This window comes from Tachypleus tridentatus, chromosome 2 (assembly GCF_004210375.1).
Source record: "Tachypleus tridentatus isolate NWPU-2018 chromosome 2, ASM421037v1, whole genome shotgun sequence".
Taxonomy (NCBI): Eukaryota; Metazoa; Arthropoda; class Merostomata; order Xiphosura; family Limulidae; genus Tachypleus; species Tachypleus tridentatus.
In genome coordinates this window covers 143,433,836-143,455,364 of record NC_134826.1, presented here as the reverse complement: position 1 = coordinate 143,455,364, position 21,529 = coordinate 143,433,836, and the positions used below count along the sequence as shown (strand labels likewise).

The 21,529-nt window shown below is 36.2% G+C and overlaps 1 protein-coding gene and 1 long non-coding RNA gene across 2 annotated transcripts in view; one reads left to right on the top strand and one right to left on the bottom strand.

Moving 5' to 3' along the window:
* LOC143245272 (voltage-dependent calcium channel type A subunit alpha-1-like) overlaps window positions 1-21,529 on the bottom strand; it is a 121,722-nt gene that overhangs the window by 25,154 nt on the left and 75,039 nt on the right. Inside the window, exons 29-31 of the mRNA XM_076491430.1 lie at window positions 15,485-15,520; window positions 12,149-12,303; window positions 10,858-10,948 (exon numbers count right to left, since the gene is read on the bottom strand). Of these exons, the coding sequence (XP_076347545.1) occupies window positions 10,858-10,948; window positions 12,149-12,303; window positions 15,485-15,520 (282 nt within the window). The remainder of the gene's footprint in view (window positions 1-10,857; window positions 10,949-12,148; window positions 12,304-15,484; window positions 15,521-21,529) is intronic.
* LOC143245273 (uncharacterized) overlaps window positions 1-21,529 on the top strand; it is a 28,588-nt gene that overhangs the window by 1,113 nt on the left and 5,946 nt on the right. The window lies entirely within an intron of this gene.

Genomic DNA, 21,529 nt, shown 5'->3' with positions numbered 1-21,529 from the left:
CAGACTGAATATGGTTTCTAAACTAGTCATGGAATGGTGAATGACAGTTTCAGTCATTACAGGTCAAAGGTAGGATTGTTTGTTTGTTTGTTTCTGAATTTCGAGCAAAGCTATACGAGGGTTATCTGTGCTAGCCGTCCCTAATTTAGCAGTGTAAGACTAGAGGGAAGGCAGCTAGTCATCATCACCCACCACTAACTCTTGGGCTACTCTTTTTACCAACGAATAGTGGGATTGACCGTAACATTATAACGCTCCCATGGCTGAAAGGGCGAGCATGTTTGGTTGGCGTGACGGGGATTTGAACCCGCGACTCTCAGATTACGATTCGAGCACCTTAACCAACCTGGCCATGCCGAGCCTACCAATTGACCAAAGGTAGGAACGCATGGGTTTCTTTCAGTTATTTGAATAGTTTTATTTAAAGAATTATTTGTGTATGTTCTATAAACCAACGCCATATTTTTGTCAAATAATTTACAAATTACAATTTGCAAACTCAACAATGTAATACGTGACACAACGTACACTGTAGGCCTAAAATGAGCAGTAACCATCGATTTTGCTGGTATAAGTTTAAATCACTAATTTTAGGCCAAATCGATATTTTGTACACCCTGTAATGCAAGGGCAAAAATAAATGAAAATAGAAAAAGCAAAGAAATACAAATTTTTTTATATAATCTAACCCGAAAACTATTAATGGCGGGGCTTTACAGATACGCGACACCACGATATTCAACAGCGGAAAAGGAAGTGAAACGTTATTACGGGCTTTACAGATACGCGACACCACGATATTCAACAGCGGAAAAGGAAGTGAAACGTTATTACGGGCTTTACAGATACGCGACACCACGATATTCAACAGCGGAAAAGGAAGTGAAACGTTATTACGGGCTGGCGGTTGTTTTCCGATACAGTAGCTAAATGTTCAAGTTATGTTGTACATGTAAATGGTGCTGTAAAAATTACTTTTTATTGTACGTAAGTGTAATTATATATATATTGCACAGTAAGTGATTAGGTTTTATATAAATCTATTTTCAAAAACTATTATCTTTCCATAGAAACATCAAAGGATGTTTTTACATTATTACGTAACGTATCCAAGTGTTTAACAAGTTTTATCAGTTCGACTAGCACATTTAACATTTTCAGGTGATAGACAACCCTAAAACTCAGTGTCAACTCGTGAGATTATTCACCAAGAATACGACAAGTTTAGTTACTTTGGCAATAAAGATAGTAATTACTGTGAACTATACTGACTCTAGTAATGAGTTGGGAACCTTTATTTGTAACCAATATTTTGCAGTTGATAATATTAAATAACCGTTAGAAGAAAAAGAAATGGTTTAATAATAACAAACACTGAAAATAACAGTTAGTACTATTTGTTCTTCAACGTTTTACCGCACACATTAAAATTTGAATTAAAGAATCTTCAAAGCAGATTGAAGTACATCAAAGTGTCAACAAGTCGATTCTGATATGCGTTAATTATCTAACGAAGCAGGCAAATAACACGATGGATGTTTAAAAATGCAAGAAATAACGTAGTGCAGAATTAAGAACATGGTATTCGATCCGCCATTGTGTAGAAATATGCAATGTGAAACAAGAAGCAGTGACACGAACACAGTGACAACTATTACGTTGAGATGAATGGCACGAACACAGTGACAACTATTACGTTGAGATGAATGACGTATTGGTTGTTGTTGTAGATGGTTGCGCATGACCACAAGAGGCTCGTTGCGTTAAAATCATTGTAAAAAACTTCCCGAAAAACAAACTAACAAACAAACGAATACGGAAACAATTCACGTGAGATGTGCAGGCAGTTTTAATACACGATAAAGAGTAGCGCTCGTGTTTTGCACGTGGTTATTTCATGCTCAGTTCCAACCATTGTAGAGATATGTCCAGCATGCAATGGACATAAAGCAAAATGTTTCAGCTCGTCAGAAGACATAAAGTAAGATATTCTAGCTCACTAATGGACATAAAGTAAGATGTTTCAGCCCGCCAGAAGACATAAAGTAAGATATTCTAACTCACTAATGGACATAAGGTAAGATGTTTCAGCTCACCAATGGACATAAAGCCAGATGTTCCAGCTCACCACTAGCTTAGTATAAAAGTTTCACTTAAATAAGAATAAACTGTTGATACGTAAGAGCTTTTCATCATCCATCGATTTTAGTCACACAGAGTTTCCATGAATACAATTCAACGACATATATCTTTTAATTAATAAACCTTTTTTTGCTTGTGTTTAAATGCACGAGGGGTATTGCAAACTGCACTTTGGAACGTAACACAGCGAATCCTAATTCAGTTTAATTCAGGTGTGTGGTTACATTAAACTGCAATTGTACAAATGTGTTTATGGTCTTAAAGGCAACTGTTATTTTTGAAGTTTATTACTCACTAAGTGTATTATGCTTAATATTAATAGCAATGTTTATACTGATTCAGTTACGTGTTATAAACAGATTGTTTACAAACAAAACGTGCAAAGATGGTTGAATGAGTGTCAATTATACAACGCAAAAATAGATTCGATATTAGCAAATATTCCACGTTCCCAAACTATAAAGTCCCCATTGTACCACAATAATACAGATATCCAACTCCGCTCTATTCAGCGTAAGAATGCCATGTATTGGCTAACTCAGTTTGAACTCACGTTTCAACAAATAAACGTACAAGGAAAGGCTAACAAAATGACGTAATGCGCATCGGATGTTTCCTTAACACACAAAGTCATAATAAACGCAGTATTTAAAAAATGAAAGAAACCAGAACCTTTATTCACGCAGGTGTAAGGAACAAACATAAAACACACACATTTAAAGAAATTATAACATCACAGAGCGAGTTAACTGAAATATAGTTGATTTTATGTATGGTGTGAAGGTGTACGTTTGATACGCAGAGAAACACCTATACGGTTTTATCGTATTTTTAAATACGCAAGGAACCTTCGTGTTTAACCGTTTCCAGAAGCGCTCGTGGTTGAAACGAGAAAACAACGTGCTAAGGAATTCACGAGATAAATACAGAGTTTAAAACTGATGCTTTTACTGAGAACGTGTGCAGATGTGAGGTACAGAATATGTTACTTTCATACTTTATAAGTAGGCTTAACATGCCTACTTGGAGCTTTAATCAAACACTGAGACAATAAGATTACTTGATTATTCAGTAAAATTAACACAAATATCTTAGACCCTCAGTTAGATTTGCCAATGAAAACTAATGTTGTTTTCAAGTACATGGCCATAGTTCTGAAAAAATACAATTAAAAATACAAGGCCTGGCATGGCAAGGTGGGTTAAGGCGTTCGACTCGTAAGCCGTGGGGGAGTTATAATGTGACGGTCAATCCCACTATTCGTTGGTAAAAGAGTAGCCCAAGAATTGGCGGTGGGTGGTGATGACTAGCTGCCTTCCCTCTAGTCTTACACTGCTAAATTAGGGACGCCTAGTACAGGTAGCCCTCGTGTAGCTTTGCGCGAAATTAAAAAAAAATATATATTAAAAATACAAAAGAATTCGAAACCTTTTTTTTTCTTTAAGTTGCGAACACAAGAAACGTTTTGCATTTTATTATACTAAATTTTGCGAGTTTTCTTTATTTCGCGCAGAGATACACAAGGGCTATCTGCGCTAGCCGTCCCTAGTTTAGCAGTGTAAGACTAGAGGGAAGGCAGCTAGTCATCACCACCCACCGCCAACTCTTGGGCTATTCTTTCACCAACGAATAGTGGGATTGACCGTCACATTATAACGCCCCCCATGACTGAAAGGGTGACCATGTTTGGTGTGACGAGGATTCGAACCCGCAGATTACGAGTCGAGTGCATTAACCACCTGGCCATGCCGGGCCTAATTTTGCAACTAACAAATTAGGCAAAGTATTACACCCTGAAGCAGTTTTCAGCTATAAATAAAGGTAAAGAATAAGCGGTGATACAATTATGCATTTATAATGTTTCAAATTTCACTCGTTTTAATGTTACAGATAGACGTTTATATTCATACTGTTTCGTTGATTTGATAATATTAAATTATTTTTATGATAAAAAATCGGTCGGTTAAAATATTTCGAGACTGATTTTGTTTCAGTTTAAACTTAGTTTTGGGAAGCGATTTAATGTATTTTTTGATGGATGTAATTAACTCGATTTAAATCGAAGTTAGATTTGTGTTTACCATTTCGAAACTAATATCTGAAAAATCAGATATCTGATAAAAGGGATTCATGAGCCAAAAATTACGAGTTAATCCATATTTACGTAATTAACTATATTTTGACTAAGTGTACTTAGGAAAGTGAGTTCAGTTAATTGTAAGTGTTATAATTGTAAGACGATGTAATTTCAAAACACTTTTTACAATATACAGTTGTTTTAAAATATACACAGATGTCACGACTGTCGCTGAATAGTACTAAAATAAATCGACGATAAAGCCATTGGTATTTAAGTTAAAAAGAAATAACAAAATTACAAAATTGAGAGATCGAATAAAAATACATAAAAACACTCTTACTTATCACGTTTATAAAGAAACAATCAGAAGACAAAATATAAACGAACTTAAACTGCAATATTAGTTCAACATTCCCTGTACTGTCGCTTTCTGAAATCAATGGAAGAGATACAGCGAAAATGTTATTCTCGGAGAACCGACAAGAAAGGTCTGTTATCTTCACACTGACTTCTACAATGATTATAAATAGAAGCTTTTTTTTGTGTATATTTTAACCAGACAGAATATAACTTCCTGTTTTTTCTTAAGCTATGTTCATCAAAGAACGTATGACGGCACACCAGTTAGGTTTCTATAGAGAACCACTTTCCGTTCACTTCGTTCAAGGTATAAACGTATCCAATAACAACGGTAAAATGTAGCAGATTTACTGAGAAAACCTGAAACTTCTATTCACGAGAGAGATATACATCTCCAGTGGACCAGCAATAAGTTTATGGACTAACGATCCTAAAATCCAAGGTTCGATTCTCCGCTGTGGCTACAGCGTAGACAGTACATTGTGTAGCTCTTTACTAACAATAACTTGAGAGGTATTTCTTGACACATAAAATCCAAGAAGGTTTTTACGTCCGAACCTGGAAGTAATTAAGGTGCAGGTGAAAACTTCATCGTAGGCCTGGTTTGCCATCCTGTTTAACATATAAACATTTCCAAACCTTAATGTGCGATTATTCACTAGACAACGCATTGCCTCAGTCAACTCTTCCCAGTAAACAAAGGTGATCCTGCGTGGGAATGAGTTGACTTCTAAGTACACCCTGTGTTTATTTATTATCACTATTTGCATAACTATTTCGAGTTAAAGCAAAATTAACGCCCATAAGCACCTTCAGATAGTGTGCAAGAGGTTCGTCTAAGCCTTTGACACTGATCAATATATCATAATCATTTATTAGTTGCTTATGTTTGTTGTTATTTGCTCAGGTGTAATCCGTAACAACTGAAAAAAACAACCGTCCAGGTCTGAGGACGGGAATGACTGATACCAGAAAAAAATCGTGCTGGATGTTCGAACAGTGGCAAAACAGTCAGTAAAAACAGCGGCCGTATGTATATTGCGGACTTTAACAGAGCTAAAATAGGGTTTCGATACCTGTGGTGGGCGGAGCACAGATAGTCCGATTTGTAGCTTTGTGGTATCAATATATTCATATTTGAGAGTAAATTTGTTTATAAAGGCGTAAGGTTATTTTTAGAGGGGTGTGTTTGTTTATAGTACAGTAAACTTGTATACCAGTTAGTTTATTTATAGGTGAGTAAATTTTTAAGTGAATAAAATTAATTATAAAATTATACGTTTATTTTTCGGGGTGTACACCTATTTGTATCAGAGTAAATTTACTTATAAAAAGAGTATACTTTTAGGTGAGTAAGTCTGTTTACAGAGGAGTTAGTTTATTTCTAGAATAATACATTTATTTATTACGGGAGTACGTTTGTTTCGCTGTAAATTTTGTACTGAAAGCTTTGTATCAATGTAATATGTCTATTCAGTAATAATGGTTTATGAAAAATAGCATGAGTAAACCTAATAATAAATCACAAAGTCATAAAGAAACAAACGAAATTGGTGAAGGTAACCAAATGTATTGTGCTTTTTTTTTCCACTAACATTTACTGATTATAAAACTGTTATAAATGTATATTATTACGTCAACAATGATACATCAGCAACAGTGTTTGAAATTCAATGCCAAGATTATTAAATCACAGAAACAAAAAGTTTAACTTGTTTACAATAATATTTAAAATATCCTTTCCCCGTATGTAAACACGTCTACACACAGCTGTTCTGATTTTACGAAAGTCAACATTCTAAACCAGGTGTGGGCAAACTCCATGGCCACTGGCTAGGCGTGGTTAGTGGATAGCACAATTGTGGTTAGCTCGAGTTTAGGAATCAATTTTTTTCCATCATTTATTTTTTATCGCAAATTTGGTAATCAGCAATTGCACTGCCTCACGTCATCGCTAATGTCGCACGTTTCATCACTACCACAGACTCCGCCCATTTTGTAACGTCAGTCTTGTTTAGATGTTTGTTATCGAGTGTGCGTTGTTTTGCATGCGCTTGCAAACAGTTTTATTGTGCAGCTTTCAAGTGTTTAAATATATTTTGATTTTAATCCATAATATGGATAAGTGGATAATTCGAAAATGAAAGAATCCAGATGATGGTGAACACTCAGAAAATAAAGATATTTTAACTGATTCTGTCATTACTGGTAAAAAAGAGAATGACACGTGACTGGAAAAACGTGAAACGAGAATTTAATGAAAGTTGAGAGTGGAAATTTGTAGTGATTAAAGTAAATAATAAACCAATGTGTCTTTTGTGTAATAACGTTTTTAGGAATAATAATGTATACAACCTTAAGCAACACTTTAACAATCTTCACAACGAATTTGATGTCAAATTTCCAGTTTATAGAAAAATCGTATGAATGAAATTAGCTGTCTGAAAGCACAACTTCATGAACAAAAGGGAGGCTTAAAAAGATGTTTATCATCGATAGAACTGGTTACATTAGCAAGCTATAAAGTAACTTGGATTCTAGTTCAGAAAAACAAATCATTTTCTGATACTGAACTAGAACAAGAAACATTGAATGTGGTTATTGAAACTCTGTTGGAGAATTATGATTCAAAAATAAAAGATGATATTCTTTATAAAGTAAATAATTTACAATAAAGTTGAACAATTGTCCACACAATGCTGGAGTTAGCGAAAGACACAGAAAATTAGTTGTTTGAACAACTAAAAGACTGTTTGTATTTTTCTTTAGCACTAGATGAGTCAACAGATGTGAGTGACACTACACAGTTGATATTTTGGGTTCGATATGTAACTTCAGATCTTCAAGTGAGGGAATAAATGCTCGGCCTTTGTGGATTACAAGATCGAACATGTCAATATAATTGATATTTATGTGATGAGTAATTTAAGTTCAGTATACACTATCAACGTACTCGTATCGTAATGCGAGTATAAGAATCATGTTTGATGTCTTAAGGTGCATTTTACTCATTCCAATACTCCTATATTTGTATTGGAATTTCAACAATACGCAGCACTGGTGCTATTAAATTACCCTGGCGAATTACCCAGTCAGACTTAAAAATATATCAAGAATAAAGGTGGAACTGAATTTAAATCTGTTTGTTTGTTTTGAATTTCGCGCAAAGCTACACGAGAGCTATCTGTGCTAGCCGTCCTTAATTTAGTAGTGTAAGACTAGAGGGAAGGCAGCTAGTCATCACCACCCACCACCAACTCTCGGGCTACTCTTTTACCAACGAATAGTGGGATTGACCGTCACATTATAACGCCCCCAACGGCTGAAAGGGCAAGCATATTTGGTGCGACGGGGATACGAACCCGCAACCCTAACATTGCGAGTCGAATGCCTTAACCCACCTGGCCTTACCAGGTCAACTTATATTTGAATCAGCAGGTGTAACTTAGCAACAGGTGGCAAGTCAATGACAGATTGGACTTCGCCTTTATTTTTCAATGTAATAATATGCCTTTATATTGTTCTATTAAAACAGAAGTGTTTGTTAGAGTATTGTTGGTTTGTATCATTGTTTGTTACGTCATCTCATATTTTCCTTCTTTTCTTCAGTCCTTATCATTACATGGAAGTAGTCTGATGGTGCCAGGTTAACCTGGTGAAACGTCATAAAATAAAAACCTCTCGTTTGCACATCTGTACGAATAACGTTGGATATTAAAGAACTGGATTTATTTCTGTGCAATGAACTCATCTGTAACATTCTGCTAACATTGTGAATTTCGTTTCATCGCCGAAACGTAAATTTCAGTGAAGGAAAAATGGGGTCACACTTGCAGCAACAGGCTAGTTTCGCCGAATTCACGGCTCCTCAGTGCTACTTGAAATAGCGAAGTACATACCAAAGTAGGCTTAACGTAATGGTGGTGTGCAAACAGTTTGTTATTGATGTATTATCTTTCAATCACTACTGAGTAGCTAACTTTATTTTTAGAATGTTTTTTATTTTGTATAATGATATTCATTTGTGATATATGTATGTGTAAATATCCCATAATGCACTACGATGGATCATTTTAAGGCGTATTGGGAACCCGTAAAAAACCTCCTACTGGTTGGGATACACGAATACCTCATTAAGGTTGAAATATGTATTGACAAATAATAAATATAAATTTTTTTGATAAGGGAGTAGAAAATTAGCTCCGCATAGAGGAACCATATGCATAAGGAATAGGGCAACTGTACCTCACCTTTCCAGAGATTTATCAATAAAGCCCACGTGTGACAACTTAGTACTTTTGATAAGTTGAAGTAAACAACTAATGGAAAGTTTCCAGAAATTGTCTGCTTTGCACTAATTATTTCCAGGTTAAATCTCAAAGACTCTTATCTAACTCTAGCTCCTCACAAGTTGATCGTTTTGGAAACAAAGCTCTTGAATAACACAAAATAATGTTGACGAACTTACGTCATCAGTGTAAATCTAAACTTATATATACATTGCATAAATGTCTACTTTTTTTTTTCAGTAGTGTTCGATTGCTTTAAACGATTGATGATTGTCTGTTTGCAAATTTCTACATCACCCAAGTTCTCTAATTTTCTCAGATACTTCTCGAGAGTTTCATGATACCACAAGTTCAAAGTTACTCGGCTCTTACACAGGTAGACTTCCAAAGTTCTTCAGATGGATATTCCAAGAGCTGTCACTTCTTTCTTTTTCAAACATTCTCAGATTGGTTTGATGTCGGCTTTTCTCTCTTTGAACAAACCAAAGCAATATTTTCCAAGTCTGTAACTATGGATACAGATTTAACAGGTTTATCTCGTGTATAGGATACAGATTTAACAGGTTTATCTCGTGTATAAAAATTCAAAAGTCGAGGAGGTTTCGTTTCGTGGTCCTTCAAGCAGGTGGACACGTGAGAATATTTCTGTTCAATTTCAGGATCATTAGTCCGTTCTATTTTCCCCTTGTTTTGATTAGTCTTAAGAGGACCCTGAATACCAGAACTCAAGTGGGGTAATAAGGTTAAAGGAATGGTTGGATGGGAGGATGCTTTACCAACAGTATGATTGAAACTTTCCATTTCACTTTCGTTCAAACTACATCTTTCCCTAGCACTGAAGTTAAGGGGTGTAGAAGACACGGATATAGGGCTTTTAGTAGACACTTGAGTTGTCGGTGGTTCCAAATTCGCTGGAGTTGCCTGGTATTTCGAGGTTGAACTTAAAGATGGAACCTGTACAGACGTACTACAGTCTTGTTTCATTGCAGACTTTCTTCGAGGTTCTTTCGGTGACACAGACAGAAATACTTTACCGAATACAGATCTACCGTGTGATGAAGAGCATCGTGGGTAAACAGTATCATCTGGCGCAATCTGGAAAACACAAGTCAATGACTATTCTGGCTATGAAATGAAGACAAAGTACTATGTTTTTGAACCACGTAATAAAGTGACAATAAAGATGAGTCCGGATCACCAGAAGGAATTCATAGATGAAGAATAATCATTGACACTTCAAATATCAAAAACCCACTCGTCGTTTCACCAAAACCCATCCATAAACCCATCCAAAATAAACAAGCTTCGAAAAGACAACAAACAACAGCGAAAAGAGGAAAAGATACTTAACCTAAATGAACAAAAAAAGGTTTAAGAGAACTGTTTTGTGTTTTCTTCACTAAGATCTAACTTCATAAGTTCATAATACCATACTTTTGAGCTTATATTCTGACAAGATTTTCCTCTGTTTCCTAGGGGATACCAGAGGATATGCAAAGCGTCGTTATCATTTTCTAACCATTCTGAACGTTCATCTTTGGCTTGTGCCATCTATCCTTTAAATCTACAAAAGAATCGAAGTATGAATGGATAATATCCATTGTTCTTTTGATAACGATGCACTTGCGAAGCTGAGAGCAAAGATAACGAATCTAAAATATTTTACAAACTAATTCCGTGCATCTTGATTACAAGTTTAGTTCGATTTTAAACAAATAACAAACAAACCACGATATAAATAACTTTCAGTAACTTTACACACGAAATCACAGATAACAAAAAAAAACACACCAAAGTCCTTTCCAATAAAGGTACATCATAAACAAGACCAACTATACCAACATGCAGCAGGACAATACAATATAAAATTTCATGCCCAACGATAATAAAGAATGCATGATCCAAAGTTACAGCATGCAAATAACTATCATCTCGGTTCATGCACAGAAATGTTACTTTTGTTACTGTATTCAGTTGAAACCAGACCTGCTCACTGGGTCTTCTAGTGCTTCCACGACGTAAGAACCCCAAGGAACGTTGCCAGCCTTTTTCAGACCCATTGACTCCTTTATCAATACTGAAATAATATTAATAACATTCATAAAATACAAAGTCTGATTGGAAACATTTTTAGGCCCAAATTACGTAAAACAGCACACGAACTTGCATTTACCAAACACGTTCAAATGGCTAATCTTTAAAGATTCATTAGGTAGCACTTTGGTTCAATGTTTATTTGTAAACAGTGACGTCATTACAAAAGATGCCCCTTGCCGCGCATAAAAAGTAATTAGGCCCTCCAGATTTATGCCCCTATTTATGATTCTACCTGACTGATATGACCAATTGAACAGAATAGTACAACTCACTCTTAACTTAAACAGTCAAGTTTTACGTCTCTCCCCTTGTCGGCAATTCTTAAGTTTCTCAAGCCGTTCGGACCCCTTTTGGGTTGGGTCTCCTTCGGGGGGGTGCTTACGCCACTACTTTCACTCCTCTTAACAGAGACCCCCACGTGGTAGATATGGCTCGAAAAGTTCGGTAGTTCAGCCACAAATGAAAGCACTGAACGACTCTTACCAAGTCGGACTCCCCGTCACGAGAAAGCAATGAGTTCATCCATAGAACCATGAAAATCACCTGAACCTCACTAGTTTGTTAACCAAACTTCTTACGGTTCTTAGACGTTGTTGGCTCCTTATGGTATAAAAATTATGCAAAACGATAGTAATAAAAACACTGTCACTATCGCAATTAATTAGAGTAATTACTGCGAGTTTATAAATAAAATGGACGATTTTAGTCTCTATTAGATCTTTACTGGAGATGTTGTAACAGTCAAAACGAACAACATGTATAAAGTTATACAGTGTGAGCGTCGCACGAATATGAAACGATTTAAAGAAGAACACGCGAATTTCGAAAAGTCTAAACATCGATAATAAAGGTTCAGTCTTGAATGAATGTATCTCTTCTCGAAATGTGTATAATACTCTATTTACGTACTATTTTCCCAAACTGACATCAATCAAATATTTCCAAGTGTAGGACCGTCATCTCGAAGGACGATATATCATTTTTAATCATGATTTCATTTGAAATTCTGGGAGCTTATTTTACGTTTTAAAATGTTCGAATACGTAACTGTTTATATCTATGTTCTATCCACCCTCTTAATACGCACTGTAATTCAAACACCGAAACAAATCACAGTTGCATTTCCGTAACGTATATTAGCAAAAGTTAAACTTAAGATATACAGAAACACCACTCATACCTTAGATTAGAATGTTGAAAGGAGTTCTGGCGAGATCGCGTCAGGTGTTTTTCGGCGTCATCATGGAGTTCGTTACCATGCAAATCTTCGTGGCTTGGGGCCCGTGAATTTGAATTGCGTACGGCGCCCATCAAACGCCGTAAAAGTGACGGGCGCTATAGGAAACCAACCCCAAAATAATTCAAAGACAAAGAAAAAACAGAAAGACTGTGGGGTAAATATTTTAGTTGCTAGATTTATGAAGACAATAACTAAAACTACCGAGCTTATGTCCAACTATAGGTTTTGGTGCTTGTAATCTTAAATACTCTACCCTAAAAGTTATTAAAACGAAAGACATTTTATAGTATTTAAGAACTATTTAATACTTTTAAGAACCTCTAGTTAACTACAGAATACTAGGAAAGTTATATATCGTATTGTATTTATAATATGTATTATAGCTATTCATTATTATGTTCCTATCTCCTCAGCCTTTCAGTTTTTAGCAAAAGACTAGAACCTACAATCCAGAGAAATAACTAAACCATTTCAACCTTCAATGTCGATGCATACCAACCTGGTTTAAAACATCTCTTCTATAATATTAGTAAATAATTCTACACAGTACCTACACTTAGGTATAAAGTATTTAAACAGAAGGGTAATCGCACTTTATAATAACCATCAGTGATGACTTGTTGATAATAACTCGTGTGGGCAGGTGTTCGCTCTTCTATGTAAAGTGTCCCAAACGAGCCGTTATATTATAACCATGTTCCAGGTCTCGTGCAGACCTTGGAAATATTTCCTTTATTGTCCATCATGTTTAGTCTAATGGTCATGATTCTGCACTACTGGTGGACAATCCAACGTCTGTTGTCACCTGTTTCTGCAATGGCGGGTCGGCATTATCAGTTTTAAACCACACATCTCTTAACCTGCAGCTCCTGGACTGGACATCAGCTTCCAAAACGATTTTTAAGTAAAACGACGGCGCAAAAGTTCACTGGAGTTGTATACATAGGTTCTGTTGTCTGACATGGCTGCCGTAATTATAATTTATTCGACCTTTTTGTTTTCCTCACAAAAACACCCGTAACTTCTCGATGAGAAGTCCTCAAATCTGTGATTAGTCACCAAGAGATATGTCCAGCTTCTTGGGTCGGAAGGTTCTGTTTGGCTTAATATCTGTTGTGCAACGTTTTTCGCTTTCGTGAATAACTTTGAAGACTTCTTCCTTCATAGGTTTCGCCCTCTAGTTGTGTATGTTTTAAGATTCTCATCAAATGAATATTTCCTATAGGAATTTTTCATCCTTATAACCTCACAATCAGAATGATCGGAAATTCGCCATAAACAAAATATATAGATTTTAAACATATCGTCCGTGGAAGCATATCTCCCATCTGCAGTAAAACGCCACAGTGTTAGCACGTAATAATTAGTCATAGAAAAGTGAGATTAAACTTCCGTATAATTGGTAAGAAAGGTGTAGAAACTTACAAATATAAACAATAAATAATTATGGATTTTCATTAAGATATTACATTCATACATACATGTTCATGCAAAGAAGCATAAATATTCTAGCATGCAGTATTATTTTGATTATAAAACCTCCCAATCATGCCGAACACTCGATTTTTTCTCGTTAAAGTTATTTCAATCACAAGTTGACAGTTTGTGTAAGAGGATATGTTGTAGTGTAGCGTCCATTGTTCAGTGTGACATCACAGTGGAATTTCTCGTCAGGTAACGGAAAACCGAAAGTCGTTCGTTTGTTTTTGAATTTCGCGCAAAGCTACACGAGCACAATCTGCGCTAGCCGTCCCTAATTTAGCAGTGTAAGACTAGAGAGAAGGCAGCTAGTCATCACTACCCACCGCCAACTCTTGGGCTACTCTTTTACCAACGAATAGTGGGATTAACCCGACCATTACAACGCCCCCACGGCTGAACGGGCGAGCATGTTTTGGTGTGACTGGGATGAAAGTCACTTGAAGAAAAAAATGTTTCAGTTGCAGTTTTCTCATTTAACCTTAAAAACTTCATTTTCGCATGAAACCGGAAACTGTGAAATTTACGAACAGTGAAAAAAAAAAAAAAAAATCAGTGAAAGGCATATAAGGCCTAAGGCCAGGACTCGGAAACCAAAGCAACAATAAGTCTTGTTTCATTTTAATCTGAAATTCAGTAAAAACATAAGACATAGAAAGCCGTAAGTTGTTAACCCCTGGTCTACGTTATGAACCCCAAAAAATACAGTAATTATGTTTATTTTATCAGTACTTTTTCCAGATATGTTGCCGTATAGAAACATGAACTGATTGTCTCATAATCCAATCAACAGAGTTGCATTATATAAGTAATTCGCTCGAAAACAGCACGCAGCGCCCTGCGTTAATAAGTTCATACAACACTCTGTACTTTAAGAGGACTCGTAGAGATATTGAATATCTTTGGCACAAGAGATAATAACTTGTTAAACTAACAGTTGGTCCTCATTGCGATTAACTCTCGAAACGGAAATTATATTTTTGTACTCCATTACTAACATCCGAAGTCCATCTTCCGTGATATTAGTTAGCATTTGCGTTTTAAGTTCATGACGAAGCTACTCACCCTATCTGTTGCTGTTCCTAATTTTGAATTACTGACCAGAGGGAAAGGCAGCCAATCAACAGCGCGCTACCAGCCGCTATCCATGCTAAGGGATTGACTTCTACTCTTATAACACACATACAGCGCGAATCATTGTTTGTGGGATTTCACGGACCCTAAGTCGGCTCTACAGCTCCAAAATTCGCACAATCAACAACAATGCCCTCTCTCTTCGTACACGGAATTCTGGGAATAAGAAGTTACGTGAAACTGTTGCGACTATTAATATCTTACTAAGCCTCTTTGTGTTAGGACTAAAAAAACGTGAGAAGTGTTATTTACGTTAAAATAAAGAATATAAATTCGTTCTTTATCGACTGATAGATTGTAGAAAGCGTGTTGTTTTTTAAATCATGTAATGCCAAGTGGAAGTACAAACCTGTTTGCTCAACACATGATATGTAGAAATGTGCTTAACTGAGTATTAAACATGATTTTTGTCAGGGATTGTACTTAAAATCAACTTGATGTTAGCTGCAAAAGAGAAAAACAAATCGTATATACGTTCACTTATCTAGAATGCATGCAAGTTTAAAAGAAAAAAAATATCCAAAAAACGTTAATACTGTAATTAGGGTTACGGTAAGGCGAGTTTGGAGAAAATCCTAAGATTCTAGCCTACCCTACACGTGTTTAAGACGAGTACAAACATGCAAACAATACAAGAACTAAAGGAAAGAGTATCTACACTACCGCTTCATCTGCAGTAGGAGAGGAAGGGTTGTCTTCCTGAAAACAGAGACAAATAGATACAGGTTGAAACTACCAAGCTTTAGTTCTTACAACACTACACCAAGCGTGTAGATACAAAGTTTACTTGTATTATGCATCTAAAACACACTGACACCATGTACTGTGGACAATATACATTATGAGCTAAACAAATAATTAGATAATTAACAAATTCACTGACAGTTTATATTCCTTTTCTTTATTAAATTATATTCCTAAAAACATGTTAAAATTAATTTAAAACAAATCATTTTTTTTACAATAAGACAGGTCTGAATAGTGAAGATTACGCGTTTTCTAGCACCTGGCGTATTTTAACTTGAAGTACCTGTGAGACGGGCAACAAAAATACACCTGAAATGTGATAAAATATCCACGAAAATCTGCTACATGTCCTGAAAACACCAGTTTCGCAAAACTTATTCCAACTTTTATTTAGTTTGGTTTATTTAGAATTTCGCACAAACCTACTCGAGGGCTATCTCCGCTAGCCGTTCCTAATTTAGCAGTGTAAGACTAGAGGGAAGGCAGCTAGTCATCACCACCAAACTCTTGGGCTACTCTTTTACCAACGAATAATGGGATTGACTGTAACATTATAACGACCCCAACTGAAAGGGCGAGCATGTTTGGCACGACTGTGCGAACCCTCAGATTACGAGTCGCACGCCTGAACCGCTTGGCCATGCCGGCCCCTGTAAGACTAGGGCAGCTAGCCAACTCTTGGGCTACTCTTTCACCAACGAATAGTGGGATTGACCGTAACATTATAACGCCCCACGGCTGAAAGGGCGAGCATGTTCGATGTGACAGAGATTCGAACCCGCGATTCTCGGATTACGAGTCGAGTACCTTAACCACCTGGCCATGCCGGGCCACTTTGTATTTAGTTCGTTGAGCGTCAGTACAACTGTCGAAACCGTAAAAAACTAAATAACGGATATCAAATTATAGCATAGTATGTGGTTTATAGAAAAAAATACCGTGAAGGAAGATTCTGTTTAAAACTCATGATGTTTTAGCAAACACTTTTGTGTTGTTCATTTCTTAAGGAATGTGAAGTGTTATATTAACACAATATAGAGGTCATATATAGTAACAAATTGTTTTCTTTACCATCAAAGGTTAAAACTGTAAAGAGAACACGTGGCGTTAAACAGTTATACAATAATGTGTAATGAAGTTCATAACGTTACTCACATACTTAAATTAAAGTAGGTTCCTACAGAGGTAATTAAACAGGAGTCAAAACTCCGGTAGCTCACAAGTCAAATGCTTGTAGTTAACAGGGAGGTAACACTTACACTTGTTACTGTTCTACGGGGAATTCTCTCTGCCTGTTTACAGTAATATAGTTTTAAGTCTACTAGTTTAGTCGTTTATTGAATTTTACTCAAAGCTACTTGAGGGATATCTCCGCTGGCAGTCCCTAAGTTTAAAATGGTACACTAGAGCAGTGATGGCGAACCTATAGCACCTGTGCCCAAGGTGGAATGCGAAAACATTTTGCTGGCACTCAGCATGCAATGCCGCCTTTTGATTGTTTAAACCTTAACGTTAAACCATAAATAAATAAATATATATATATATAATGATTACCATTATTGTCAAATACAGGAGTGAATGATTTATTTCCGATCCGGGAGCAGTGAGAAACGTTCACAGGAGACGTCTCACGCCGTCTTGGTGTTTTGAATTTCTCGCAGACTCAGTGTACACATCAGTATTTGAATAATAATAAAAGTAAACTGTTGGTATGGTCTTTTTTTCTTCTGTTGTTTGTGAGTGAATATTTAGTGATAATAACGACAAATATGTATTTATCTTCTTGCAGTAAATATATGAATTATATTGTTAAAATTATGTTATTTGGCGTGGCGTGCATATATTTTTGATGAATTAGTTAATTATAGATTTATTCTTATATCAATGGCATAAATTTTCACCTGCTGTTTTGTTATGGCAGGTTAAATTATCATATTTATGTTCATTGTTGAGATTTACCCTGTTCAGCTTGTCAGAACGTCAGTTCAACCAGCAAGGAAACAAAAACGTTCAAATGGACAGAGCAGCATCAGAGATTTTCAAGAATCGTGGACTGAAAGACTTGTCATGACCATAAAGAGTGATAAAGCATTATACATATTATGTCCTGAAACAGTGGTGTGCAGGACTCCATCTGTAAAACGACATCATGAGACTGTTCATAAACGGCTTTACGATAAGAATGGGCAAGAATGAAAAAAACGCATTTCTCGAGAAGTCAGCAACAACAACACGCAGTGAAATGTTTTGATGAAGTCTGTTTCAGGTAGTTTCAACTTAGTTCATGCTAGTTTTGAGATTTCAAATATTATTGCTCAACATGGAAAACCACTTACTAATGGGGAGTATACTAAAGAATCATGGCTAGAATGTGTTTCCTTTCCAGAAAAAGGAAAAACTCGGTACATTAAGGAATTGCCAGTGAGTAGAAACACAGTAAAAGACAGGATACTACAGATGGAAACAAACATATCAGAACAGCTAACAAAAGATACTGGTTCATGTAAAGTCCTTTCCATATGTCTTGATGACAGCACTGATGTTACATCATCAGCTAGGTTAGCCATCATTACATAGGGAGGTAAAACCTGTGAAGAACTGATTAATTTGGTAACGTTACATGAACATACCACAGGGGCTCAAATATGTAAGGCTGGTAACGAATTATCCAGTCGACAGGTTGACCTTTCAAACAATAGTTTCCGTGACAACTGATGGTCCACCCAGCATGATTGGTGAAGAAGCAGATTTTGTAAAAATATTTGAAAATATGTTGGACATCCACTGGTAGGCTTTCATTGTGTTATACATAGGAGGTGGACATCCACTGGTAGGCTTTCATTGTGTTATACATAGGAGGTGGACATCCACTGGTAGGCTTTCATTGTGTTATACATAGGAGGTGGACATCAACTGGTAGGCTTTCATTGTGTTATACATAGGAGGTGGACATCCACTGCTAGGCTTTCATTGTGTTATACATAGGAGGTGGACATCCACTGCTAGGCTTTCATTGTGTTACACATAGGAGGCTTTATGTGTAAAGCTGACCATAAGGAGTTTGAAAGAGTGATGAATATTGTAACCAAGGTATTCAATATTATTTCTGTACATTCTTTGAAAAAAAACACAAGTTCAGAATTTACTAAGAGAAACGAATTCGTTGCATGCAGAACTACTTATGTACGACAATGCTCATTGGCTAAGTAAAAGTTCTATCCTTAAACGATTTGTTGAGTGATTGGATGAAATTCGTCTGTTTTTGTCAAATGAAAAATTTACTTGTCAAGAACTACCTGATGTATGAATTTGTAAACTGATGTTTCTTAATGATTTCTCCTCACATTTAAATGACTTGAACACCAAACTGTAGGGATCTGGCAAAACACTCGATGTTATGTTTGATAACATAAAATGTTTTGAAATCAACTGAACATTTGTAAATGTTTACAATGGCACTTCTAAATATTTCCCAAACCTAAAAAAAACACATCAAATTTGAAATTCATCGGAAAATATACATTAAGAGCTGGTAAATGTATTTTTCAAGCACCATTAGTTTAACGTTTGAAGAATTTTCTTTTAGATTTATTAAGTTCAGGTTATTTGAAGAAACTACAAAATTCAGAGACAGTGTAACTTGGAATCTAGAAATGTTACAACTGATTAATTTACAAAGCAGTTCAATTCTGAGGCAAAAATTTGTTGACTTGAGAGCTGAACTATAAAATATTGAGAGACTAGAATAACGCAGAAAATGAGTTTCTGAAACTCTGGAATTGTATTTTTGACTGTTGACTGTCTTAAAAGTATCACAATGACAGTGTTAACAGTATTTTCATCAACACATTTATGTCAGTCGTTATTTTCAGTGATGAACTTTGTAATTATAGGAACAGACTTGTTGATGAAACTAGTGCTGTATGTATAGTTCTCAAAGCAACCAATTACAAGCCTGATACAAAATATACGTCATCGTTCATGTAAAATCAAAAGTTTCACTAAGAGTAAAATATTTATTTCACTAAATGATTTATGTTAATAGTAAAACAATAAACATAAATAAGCAAGAAGACTCCTTATTTTTCCTTAAAAAAGTCCATTATTGTTGTTACTAATTCATTAATTTGTTGTGAATTACTATAGTTATTAACAACATGCAACTCCTAAAGCTGTTTCATTTAAAATGATTCAGAATAATAATAAATAATAACCTGCTGCTTAAAGTTACTATAGCCATGCGAGAGAATACTTTAGAATAATATCTACAGTTTGGGCACACACTCTCAAAAAAGGTTCGCCATTCCTACACTAGAGGGAAAGCAGATAACCAACACCACCAACTGTTAAACTCTTGCGCTACACTTTACTAACGAGAAATGGGATTGAATGTCATATTACAACGCCCACACAGCTGACAGGCCGATGGAATTCCAGTTCACGACTCGCCTAACTTACATCAGGCCTTGTTAGGTTTGTGCCTGAATGTACCGATTTGGAAGGAAGACAATGTAATCTTTACATACAAGATTCTTATTCTGCAATACAGAAATGCAAGCTGGCTGGTTCCGCTTGTCTTCCAACTAATTGATTTTAATAGCCAAAATTGAACTAACAGTAGCGCAGGTTTTATTTAATCACGAGATAATAAAAACCTTCACGTCAACATTTGTGGTAACAATCGAGCTAGATTGTAGATTTTATTAACACATTTCTTCTTAATCTGTCCACGCATCTAATGTGATTTGTAATAACAAATATTAATTAGGCTTACTGGTTGGTGTTCTGAGCTTCGTCAACTTACGACGTTCGACTCATAAAAACAAGATCTAGCTAACTGGTGTAAGATCACACTGCTGTAAAAACAAACAAAGTTCATCTTAAACTTAACCCGTGGTTGCAATAAAAAGTGTTTGTGTTTATTCAAATAGTTTAGCCTAACAACGCACAGTGAGTGTTTTCGGTGACAACCTATTGTTTGTTTGTTTGTTTTTTTTAATTTCGCGCAAAGCTACACAAGGTCTATCTGCGCTAGCCGTCCCTAATTTTGCAGTGTAAGACTAGAGAGAAGGCAGCTAGTCATCACCACCCACCGCCAACTCTTGAGCTACTCTTTTACCAACGAATAGTGGGATTGCCCGTAACATTATAACGTCCCCACGGCTGAAAGGACCCGCGACCCTGAGATTGCGGGTCGAGCGCTTAAACACCTGGCCGTGCCAGGTCGTGACAACTTGTAAAATGAGCATTATCGTGAAACTGGATTTGGCGAGACACCAGACCATAGAAAAAGCAAGAACAAAAAAAATCCAGTATAAAAATTCATTTGCTACTGAAACTATTTCTTCGTGTTTGTGTTTTTTCGTTGTCGCAAAGACACTTCGGGTCATCTGCTGTGTCCAACGAGGGGATTCGAACCCTTGATTTTAGCGTCGTAAGTCCGAACACTTACAGCTGTTCGACCGGCGGACGAACAATTCTTTTATGATGAAATTTTGGTCATTAGAACTTTATACAGTAATTTTGTTTAGACAGTTAGATGTGGAGGAAAACTAATAAAATACTGACAAAGTATAGAAGTTATGTTAGAAACATAATGGAAACAAATTAATGTGATAGTGTATTGCCACTGTCAAACTGATTACTGTTTCACCTTCTACTCACCATTTAGAACATTTGTGGTTATACACTTGTATAAGGCCCGGCATGGCCAGGTGGGTTAAGGCGTTTGACTCGTAATCCGAGAATCGCGGGTTCGAAACCCGTCGCACCAAATATGCTCGCCCTTTCAGCTGTAGGGGCGTTATTATGTGATGGTCAATCTCACTATTCGTTGGTAAAAAAGTAGCTCAAGGGTTGGCGGTGAGTGGTGATGACTAGCTGCCTTCCCTCTAGTCTTACACTCCCTAAATTAGGGACGGTTAGCACAAGTAGCCCTCGAGTAACTTCGTGCGAAATTCA